This window comes from Acyrthosiphon pisum, chromosome A2, assembly GCF_005508785.2.
Source record: "Acyrthosiphon pisum isolate AL4f chromosome A2, pea_aphid_22Mar2018_4r6ur, whole genome shotgun sequence".
Taxonomy (NCBI): Eukaryota; Metazoa; Arthropoda; class Insecta; order Hemiptera; family Aphididae; genus Acyrthosiphon; species Acyrthosiphon pisum.
In genome coordinates, this window is record NC_042495.1 from 49,730,048 (window position 1) to 49,740,996 (window position 10,949).

Sequence of the window (10,949 nt, forward strand, 5' to 3'; positions counted from 1 at the left end):
TTGATTTTTTAACAACGTTTATTCGCAATTTGTAATACATTACAAAACTTTTCAATAAATGCATAAATATATAACTAACATTATTTTTTTCAGTTTGATAAATGCTGTCATTTCAGTTGGGTTATGTCACATACCATTTGAAGTATGATTATATTATAAAATAGTAATATACGTAGAAGGAAGGACCAAAAAAAAAAAATTAACAAAAACAAAAAAATAGGAAATATAAGAATAAATTGATAATAATTGTTGAGTTTTAAATATTATATATAAGTAAAAATAAAATGAATTAGGAAAATTATTAAGAAACGTCTAAAATATTATTTTCAGTCATAAGATATTTGACGTCATGAATATCACAGTTCAGTAGCCCTTTATGAATGATGCCAAATGTTTTTTGTCTTCGTCGCTCAGACCGTTCCGCAACGTACGCCTCACTGTAAACAGGTATAGAATGTATCAATAATATAATTATTTCTTAAAGATAGACAAAGATTAGTGATCACAATTCACAACTATGGCTAAGTATTACATAACACCGTGTATAAAAACAATAATCACTACATAGGTATATAAACAAGACGTGGAGGCCCTACGGTTTTCAGGGACGGTTCCACTATTTATTTATTTTGTAAAATGGGTATAAGAAGTTCAATGTTGTGATGTCCAACGAGTAATTTCTACTTGATTATGTTATATAATTAAAATATGTATATTATAGCTTTATGATTAGAATTCCAGTAATACCTATACTCATATAATAATAATTATTAATTAATAACTAAATATTCTATAACGCATGGTGAAACATTTTATTTATTATTTTAACATGCGGGTAATACTGGTTGATGGATAAGGGATGGATAAGGGATTAGATATTTTATTTAACCCGTAGTAATCAAAGACTTCACCACGTCACTGCATATAATCATACAAACTATCGAACTATTGAAAAACAGTGTAGCTTATTAAACAGCATTTTCCAACACAGCATGATGCGTAATACTCTTTACATCTACGAATCAACAAATCGCGTAACAATTCACATTAAGTACATGATAGTTAACTACAGTAAAATAATACTAGTCGTTACGTATGATGGCCGTTTAACTCATACACTCATCTTTTTTTACTTAATAATTTTGATTTGATATTTTGATACCAATTCATACTAATATTACTATTATTGTCTAATTAAACTAAACGAACGTCGTCTAAGACGAAGACTGAAGAGAACATCCATATACTAAAGGTATAAATATTCGTCGACAGTTTATATTTAATTTCTTAAAAACCAAAACGATACAAAATCAAAAATACGAGCAAATGTAAAAATCGGTTGAATTGTAATTTTAAACAGTTTGACAGGCGTTTTCACGAAAAATACAACACAAAACACAACAGCGAACACAATAATTATAAATTTACCAAGACTACGACATCGAATTACGAGAGTGACTGCTACTTTGCCTTGGTATATTATCCCTAGTCCGAGACCTTTTGATCACTGCGTAAGTCATTAAACATATTCAGATAAATTGTTGTCTTTTTGTAATGTGTCAAATCGAAGTATATGTCTCTCGTACTCACGTGATTTTCTATGAGCGTCTTTGGTTCTCTTACGTTCCCTCTGCGTCGTTCTCGTGTTCGCCCCGGCCGTGGCTGTGACCGTTTTCACCAGGCTCTCGATCAGTTCGTCATCGTCGTTGCTCATGTGAACACCATTTGTATTTCCTGCACATAATCGATTTTTATTAAAATCTCTAATTCATATAATTACGCCGCACCCTTCCCTATTTATTGCACTATACTGACCCAAGGAATGCCTACACTGATTCCTCCACGAGAACACCCTGTTGTGCGAAGGGTCTTTGTCCAACAGCTGTCTGAGTTCAGTGTCGGCGTCTTGTTTGTCGATTTTTCCGACTTCCGTTATCATCTTGCCCCGCGTCTTGTTCCGCTCCCGATGGCTAGCCTTCTTGTGCAGTTGCTGGATGACACGCTCCCTGGTGGTACGGTACTCCAGCGAAAACTCGGATACGATACGGCACAACTCGTTGGGCTTGGTGAGTTGGACTTTGTGCAGAGGAATTCCGAGCCAGAGGCAAAATTTATTGAAACGGTTCATAACGCGTCGATGGACTTTACCGAGCACCACAATACGTTCAGCGCAGTCAGCCAAAAACTCTGACATTCTAAGACATATAACACTCGTCATTAGTAGATGTAATTAATTATTATGTATGTCTATTATACTGATATTATATGAATGCGAACAAAATTAAATATTCTAAAAAGTAAATGTGTTCAAAAACAAAAAAATATAGGTAGGTACACTCTAAAATTTTTTTTATTCGTGGATTTGTACATGTTTTTACATGGCAGATTATGGTAATTTAATTTTAAATTCATATACATTTTAAATTATAATGTAACATAATATTATTATTATGCTTTTAAGCGTAAATATTGTTGATCATAAATTCATGAATCTATGACATGTTCACAGAATTAAAATATCAAATCATCAATTTTATTAATGAACTTTGTTATAATTTTATAACTACAAAAATTGTTTAAGAATGAACACTAAAAATTCAGAAAATTAATAAAAACATTAAAATATCTAAATACGCATAAATTTGCTAAAAATCTAAACGCTCTGTTATTAATAAAACTTATTATTGCAATAATTATTGTTGTATTAATATTTTGCAATTATTTTTAAACATTGAAATTAAATATTAGTTACTCAATGAGTTCAGTAAAAAATTTAAACCAGTAAAACTTTTTTAAAACGCTTTTGTGTAAAAGTAAAACTATATCTATGCGTATTATGCACAATTTCAGTCTGTCGTGTCGAATAGTAGTGGCGTACTTGGATTTAATAGCAGTCGCCCCGTCGTGTTTACTGATCGTCTTTAAATGGTCAAAAGACGCTCTGCACTCTTGTTCTACTTTTGACAACGTCGCAGCTATTTCTCCGAAATCTACTCTTGACGCACGCGTAATAGCACCGATCTGTGTTTAAAACAGTATGATATGTTTTTAAATCGTAAAAAATATTTTATTGATTATAATAAATACATTAACAATAATTACCTCTGAATATAAATCCGTGGAATCGGGGAACTTATCCATAACAATATGACACAAATGGTGAAGAAGAGAATGCTTGTGCACGGTGTCTTTGACTTCCGGTACTTTAGCCAGGTATTCAATTTGAAATCCTTTGACTTCAGCTCCGTTCAAAAATATGCCCACTGACAGTAATGTGCCCAATATTGCCTTAAATGTGCGGTTCGTTTTCAATATTTCGATTCCTTGCATTAAATCCATAAGCGGCTCGGCGATTTCTTTTTCTACATTCTCGTAGTCTAATTTGAAAGACCACAGTTTTAACCTAGCTGGAAGCTCAGATACCGAAGCTAGTGTTAATAGGAACTGTTCAGCGCTGCCCAGAGGTAAATCCGGACACGCAGACTGCGCCTCTTGAATTTTGTTTCGTTCTTCATCGCTAGGAAGCATAGTCATTAGTTTCTGTAAAAGAATATAATTATTTTTATTAATAAATATAATTTATATTAGTGAAAATTTGAAATCGTGTGAAATTTTCTTAATTTTTTTCGATTTTTTACCTCTATACCCTCTCGATTTATGACTGTCGGATCCATTTTCAATATAGCCGCTTTGATGGACCGCGGTGGAGGTAACTTCGTCATTCCTATATTAATTGCATTTGATCGTTTCGGATCTAATACGATTACTTCTTTTGTTTTATTAATTTCTTGTTGTTTCTAAACATTTAAGTGACAATAAGAATAGAAAATTATTATAAACATCCAACACCCATTATTAATCACAAGCATAAAAAAAAGCCTTACCTCCTGGAAAAATTTGTACAATCCGTGTTTTTTTTCAATTTGGTCGCATTAAAAACAAACAAAATATCATTAAAAAGCTTCACAAAGTATTACCAAGCATAAATGCATATTATAATTTTAAGAGAACCATTATAATCATAAACCAAAATCCCAGGTGCAGTGTTACTTTTGCATTACCCGAAACCATTTGTGAGCCCAAATATTATACAGCATATTTGAATATTTCATAATCAATTATTACTATTATTAATAAATTATTAAGTAAATCAAAAATATTAATTTTGTTGTTTACCTTGGTAATAAAATCTTTTGCACGAGATTCAAATAAATGTTCTAGTTTATGAGTATCAACTTCAACTGGACTTAATTCCTCCCATAACAAACGTTCAGAGTTCAATTTTACTCTAGCAATAGGGTCATCTCTAACTTCCTGTAATGATTCGTACGTTAAATAATGTTTATTTTATTATTAAAATCATATAACAATATTATATACCTTCCAAAATAGTTTTACAGTCTTTTTGGTTTTCTTTGCAACATGCTGTTGCATGGGTGGTAGCATAGGACAAGGAGGTGGTGGAGGAGGAATACCTCCAAGAAATGAAGAAGACGCCAACACATCAGAATCGTCGTCGGAGTGTAGAGTAGAGAAATCTAAGTCACATAATTGAAGAGAACGATCGCACTCACTTACTAATCTCTCCCATTGTAAATCAGTCTCAGTTTTTCTCGACAGTATATCTATAGCTGAATCCGAGGTCGGACTTTTCACAACTTCATTTTTTGACTGAGATTTGGCAAGTCCTATAAAACAAAGCCACACGTATTTAAAAATACACATTGGTTATTATTAGAGCACGGATTTATATGCATTAATAATTAAATTATTAATTATGTTAAAATATGCATAAAAAATAAAAATATACAAAAAAATGTGTTTAATTTATAAGAAAAAAAAATAGGAATCAATAAATAAAATATATTTGGGAAAACCGTTTATACCTACAAGTAAACCTATTAATTGTTTTTTTTTTTTATTAATTAACCCGCGGCAACTTAGGCCATTGAGTGGTTTTTAACTGTGGGGGGGGGGGGGGGTACTGTAGGTTTAAACAAGTGTGTTTGTTAGTTTGGCAAAATATTCTAGTGGGCACCTATCCCAAAGAGAAGTGCCGCCCGTGGCCGTGTTTCGAACCGACGATGGTGCACATAGCAACCGACGCCTTAGTCCACTCGGCCACTACATCCCTCGCCTATTAATTTCTTTTGATATTAATTGAAGCTATACAAATATAATATTTTTTTCTTATATTACTATAGTAATTATGCACTAAAAAATTTTCATTTTTTAAATCGTTATGTCATGAAACAAATTGTGTGCTCACTTAGTATATCATACGGTCAACCAGAATAAATATGAAAATGCATATAAATCCACACTTTAGTTATTATAAAATGCATCAATTCAATACCTTCCATTGCCTTTGAAATTATTCCTCTCATATCATCTAGAGGTGGAGCCAATTTAGTAGGTGACTCATCCGGACTTCTTAAGTTTGTCAACTTTTGTGTCAAGTCTTTTACCGAGCTCTCTCTCTGAACTTCCGAGTCTCCATTACAGAAAGACAAGTTAAACGGATGTAACCCATTTTGACCTTCAGAACTTTCCCCTAGCAAATTTAAATAATTAATACAATACAAATTTATTTAATTAATCTTACCGCATTGTGTGTTGACAAAAATATAACATACTAATTATACATACCTTGGTCGTCAGTACTAGACCAATCTGGTCGAGCTATATTGTTCTTATACTGTTCCCGGAGCAAGCTCCGTTGTCTTTGAGCACGTTCCCTTCTCCGTTTTAAGCCAGGGGTCACTCCAGCGTCCTCACCTGATGCAAAGCGAAACAAACAAAAACGCTACACAACGACGTGACAAATATTAACGCTTAAAGCTAAGCTGAAGTAAGCAAAATAATAAATTATTAGGGCTGAGGACTTCTAGTTAGATTTGTCTAGAAAGGTCGCAAAATAATGTGAGTGATGTATAAATATGTTTCATAATACTTGTAAGTTACACTAAAAATTTTATTTTACTTATTTTTGCATATTTTTTGTTATTGCATATAAATGCATATTTAAGCAAATTAGAAAAAATAAGAACATATTTTGCCAGTTTTCGATCTAATAAAGTCAGTTAGGACAAATAAGATAATACCTATTTTGAAAAAATTTAAGTGTAAAATGTTGGTCTTTGACAAATTAAGAGCATATAATATTATGTAGGTATACATTTGGAAAATTTAATATTTAAAAATATAATAGTACTAACTACACTAATCACAGTATATTGATCGATTATCTGGCCGATAACACTACAACGCTTTAGCCAGGAGTGTTAATTGCTAATTAGTATTATTTTAAGTTTTTATAAAGTGAATACCTAATCAAACTATCTTTTTTATATTTTTTTTCATATTAATTGTATAATTTAAGTACCAAAATATCATATTATACACTTTTTAGAGCATATTTAAATGCATATTTGTTGTTTTTTTAGTGCATAAGTGCTACATATTTCCAAGTTTATATGTAGTGGAACTGTAGAAACCCTTGGCCCTTTTAATTATAGTCTAAAGGGAAGTAAATATAGGACTTATATAATAATATTGTTTCTTTAAAATTCAAAACCATACTCAAAAACCAAAAATATTATGTATTAATTTGGTTAGACAAGTCGAAACAATAATAAAACAAATACTTAAATATTTATCCACGCATACCTGGATGAGGTAATTTGTTTGGCTTTGGTAAAGGTGGATTTATATCAAGTCTTTCCATAAGTAAAGGCATTTGAACACATGGATTACCGGCCGAGTGTCTTCTAGATTTTCTTCTATCCGCAGAATCTAATGACGAATTCAATGATTTTCTATTTCTTAATGTTTTTCTGAAGTACAAACATAAACATAATGTTCATTTTACATACATATAATATCTTAGAAAAAAATGTTTGTATAGTACAAACTTTGTACTGCTTACCTGATTGAATGGTCTACTCTGATTGGAGTAGATTTGTTATCTCCATCTTCGTGTTGCAGAACAACTTCATAAATCTGAAGTTGTCTGAGAAGATCAAGTTCAGTTCCCGGCTTCGACATGTACCTAGAAGAAAAACAATGTTTATAGCATGTGCCACGCTATGTAATAATATTATGGTTTTTCGTCTTACTTCTGTATAACTTGTTCTATTCCCTGCTCCTCGATAGAATCAACTTGATCGTAATATGTGTCTTGATCCGGTATACCGTTCAAAGTCTTGTTGATTAACGTCATCGCGTACACCAACAGTTCAGTGTCGACCATATCGGGTTCGGTGAGCAATTTCATAACATTACTCCACAATGGAGTGCCTACGGGAAGACAAAAAATAATAAAACGGACACGCACAATATACACAAACGATCGACGAAGCGATATAATAAATTATATTGTTATGTATCATACGCTATATACGATTATTACCATTAGATTGGTGCACCGCGAGCACGGCTTGTATGAAAATCAAACAGTTGGACTCGACGTACTCGATAAAGACCAGCAACAGCTTTAGCGCGGTCTTGACGACCAATCGGAATCTGGAAGTCAGCAGCGAGTACAGCCATTGAATGGTCGGGTTGTCTTCGATAACGCCGTTCATGCCGTCCACGTACAACATTACCTGCCCGAGAGCTGATAATAATAAAACGGTTGAGCGTTATACAATTTTTTATTCGGCCGAGTACGGTTTTATGAAAAAGGTAGGTAGGTTATAGTATAGGTACCTCTTAATATGTAGTTTTGATAATTCTGGTCGACGTCCGATCCCAGCTTAATGAGACACCGTAGCCCATCGTTCTGTATGAACTCGTGAACCAAATCCTTATCCTCCTACAACACATATATTATATTAGTATAATATTACAATAACATTTCAACTGTTGCAGCATTATGTACGTGACGGCACATGGGGCGCCCGAACAATGGCCCGGGCTGTTTACATTGCTAATCACTATAACATATTATAATATATATATATATAAACACACGGGCAAACAGTTTCTCTAAACCTTGAAACGCTTGTGCCCCTGGCGAACACGCGCACAAAAGAATTATCATTGTTACAGTGTGTTCCCCGAGTCGTAGTCTCTCACCTGAAATATGTGCTTGAGCGCGAACAAACACCTCCGGAGCTCTTTGCCTTCGGAGTTCATCAGTTTGTCTGCAAAATAATAATAATAATAATAATATTAATAACAATAACGAGGAGGAGGAGAAGAAGAAGAAATAAAAGGTCACGATTTTTCGTGGACTATCCGCGGGTACAGAAGCAATTATCACCGCGTGTTCGTCATTATTCGTTACACATTTTTATTATGCGTTCTATTCATGTAAATGTATATAATTGGGTACAGTAAATACGACTTGCGCTATTAACTCGCTTTAAATAACGTCAGTTTCAGACAATATAAGAACCACTCGACCGTACATAACGAATTTCGCCTATTTACAATATTTATGGGATACTTACCGATTATAGTGTGTACTTTGACTGACAACTGCGTGCGCAAGACAATCGAGTTTCTTTTACTGGAACAAAAATATACAATAATATAATTTATAATATTAATAGCAGTATATATTAATATATGGTTAAAAAATGATAACGGACTATGCTTTATTGTTATTTCATGCGAAAACAAAGCATAATATTTTATCATTTTAATTGAACAATCGTTTATAATTTATGGATAGGCCCTCGTTATATTATATCCTACCGTATAGTATAGGTATCGTAGCAAAAGGAATGTACCTACTATCTTGAGACAGGAGAAGACTTAAAACTGTAACTGATAAAAAAAAAAATGTGAGGTGAAAGAGGCCATGATGTCAAACAATTACCGTGGGATACAAAATATTATGTTTTTTGAACAGCCCGAAATCGTGACTCAAATAAAAACCCGATCCGACTTTTAGATCTAAACGTTCGTTGAATTTTTCTCTTGGGTAACTGCAACCCGTGTCGAAGGCGGTAACGCAATAATAGCTCTCATTTATTTAGTTTTCTTTTTTTTCAACCAAGTGTCCATATCGATCTTAATCTGTCCCCACATAACGGCATTTTATTTCTTTGTCATGATTAGAATTCTCTGTTAAAACTGTGACAGTTCTTTTGGTTTCGTTATGTCTGCCGTATTTGATGGCCGATGGGACATGGTGACACGGTGACTAAATAATAACAGTAAAATGAGTTCACAGTACATTAAGTAAATATTTAGTTAAATACTACGAACCAGTAATCATTCTATGAAATTAATAGTCAAACAGGTACTTTGTGTGTTATTATTGGTAGAAGTTTTATTTAACGGCCTTAAAAATAAATAACTTTTAATCTAAACTAAATATTTAAATACGTTTACGAAAACCTAAAATAAATATTTAAGAGACTATACGTTAAAACTGGTAACTGAACACAAAATATTATGACGTGTTATTTTACTGATTATATATTTTATTTGACTGCTGCATGGTATCACGCGAGCTCATTGCACAGTAAAAAAGTGTTTTTTCACCAGCTAATGAAATCAATTTACTCTTGAATGATAATTATTATGTTATGACAAACGATTCCCATAATTCCTCGAATACAAAACATTCTTTATCTTCAATGTTCAAAAAAGTTTCTCACAATATTATTTTACTTTTATGTTATTCATAAGGGTAATCACATAATGTAAAATTATTATTTTATATGTAAGGACCAATATTTAATATATGTATACGCCAAACTAAATATAAAGAATTTCACTTAAATATTCTTTGATATAGGTAACACAATATTTGTCGACTGCAAGGAAATATTGTATGATATAATTATATGATAATAACAATCAAGGGTCAACAAATATTTAGAACAGTTATTGATATAAATTTATTTTTTCAGCAAAATTAATAGTAGCTTTACCTACCAAAATGTGACCAAACAAGCAAAGAAAGCTTTCTATAATATTATTTCTAATTTCCATGTTGGTACAACATCTTAAAATTATATAATTAAAATATCTTAAAAATAGGTTTGGTACCTACCTAGGTTTAATGTCAAATATTTCAGAGTACTTAATATATATTTAGGTAATATGAATTATTATACCTAACTATATTATATTATGTTACATAGGTAAATTAATGATTCGACTTTCGATAGTTACCCACCAGATATTATCTAGTAGGTACGCTCTTTCTTTTTATTTACCACTCTTTCTAGCATAATAAGACCAATTTAAAAAATATATATTTGTTTTAATTCGTTTTAACATAATTAATTCTATCAGCCTACGAATATTATTAGTTATTGCGTCGCTCAAAAATAAAACTTTTCTGTTGGATATTGAACATACGATTTTTGGGGAAGAGACTAAACGATTATCAAGAATAATATTTATGACATGAAAAAAACGTGTTTTCGGCCAATTAAAAAATAAAAAACTATTGGAGTATAATATAGAAACGTATATAGGTATAGTATGGTCTAGCCACAACAATGATTATGTATTTATCATATTATTATTATCTAATGAAATACAAGCGTGGGAAAAAATATAGTTACGTTCCAATATTGTCGATCTGTTTGAACCAAGCTTAAATCATCTTTAAAAATAAATATTGTAATTTTATTTGTTATAAAAGACATAGTTTAAATATTTGTCAGTTAACTTTTCGAATAGATAATATTATCAGTTGAGGAAATTTAAATCTGAAGTTTGAGTTTCAAATCGGTATCACTTATACCTATATATTGATTGTATTTACTGAAAAGGATAATATACCCAGAGTTGGGCAAAATTTTATCTAGATAATTATTCGAATAAAAAATTATTCGAATGATTTTTTTTCAATTATTCGAATAAAAAATTATTCGAATGATTTTTTTTCAATTATTCGAATAATTTTCATACCTAATTATTCGAATAAAAAATTATTTGAATAATTTTCATACCTCATTATTCGAATAAAAAATTATTCG

At 31.6% G+C, this 10,949-nt stretch overlaps 1 protein-coding gene across 4 annotated transcripts in view; it reads right to left on the reverse strand.

Moving 5' to 3' along the window:
• LOC100159326 (FH1/FH2 domain-containing protein 3) overlaps nt 1–10,949 on the reverse strand; it is a 50,672-nt gene continuing 39,723 nt past the window's right edge. The window contains exons 7-24 of one of the 4 annotated variants that reach the window (XM_008181430.3): nt 8,457–8,515; nt 8,080–8,147; nt 7,711–7,816; nt 7,412–7,618; nt 7,119–7,299; nt 6,929–7,051; nt 6,670–6,836; nt 5,650–5,778; nt 5,357–5,554; nt 4,381–4,688; nt 4,177–4,314; nt 3,639–3,797; nt 3,103–3,540; nt 2,879–3,021; nt 1,816–2,195; nt 1,591–1,734; nt 1,429–1,507; nt 1–437 (exon numbers count right to left, since the gene is read on the reverse strand). In XM_008181430.3, coding sequence (XP_008179652.1) covers nt 1,434–1,507; nt 1,591–1,734; nt 1,816–2,195; nt 2,879–3,021; nt 3,103–3,540; nt 3,639–3,797; nt 4,177–4,314; nt 4,381–4,688; nt 5,357–5,554; nt 5,650–5,778; nt 6,670–6,836; nt 6,929–7,051; nt 7,119–7,299; nt 7,412–7,618; nt 7,711–7,816; nt 8,080–8,147; nt 8,457–8,515 — 3,022 coding nt within the window. In that variant the 3' untranslated portion in view covers nt 1–437; nt 1,429–1,433. Of the gene's footprint in view, nt 438–1,409; nt 1,508–1,590; nt 1,735–1,815; nt 2,196–2,878; nt 3,022–3,102; nt 3,541–3,638; nt 3,800–4,175; nt 4,315–4,380; nt 4,689–5,356; nt 5,555–5,649; nt 5,779–6,669; nt 6,837–6,928; nt 7,052–7,118; nt 7,300–7,411; nt 7,619–7,710; nt 7,817–8,079; nt 8,148–8,456; nt 8,516–10,949 lie in introns of those variants that run through there. The other 3 variants (XM_001949816.5, XM_008181431.3, XM_016801699.2) reach the window with 3 other exon arrangements.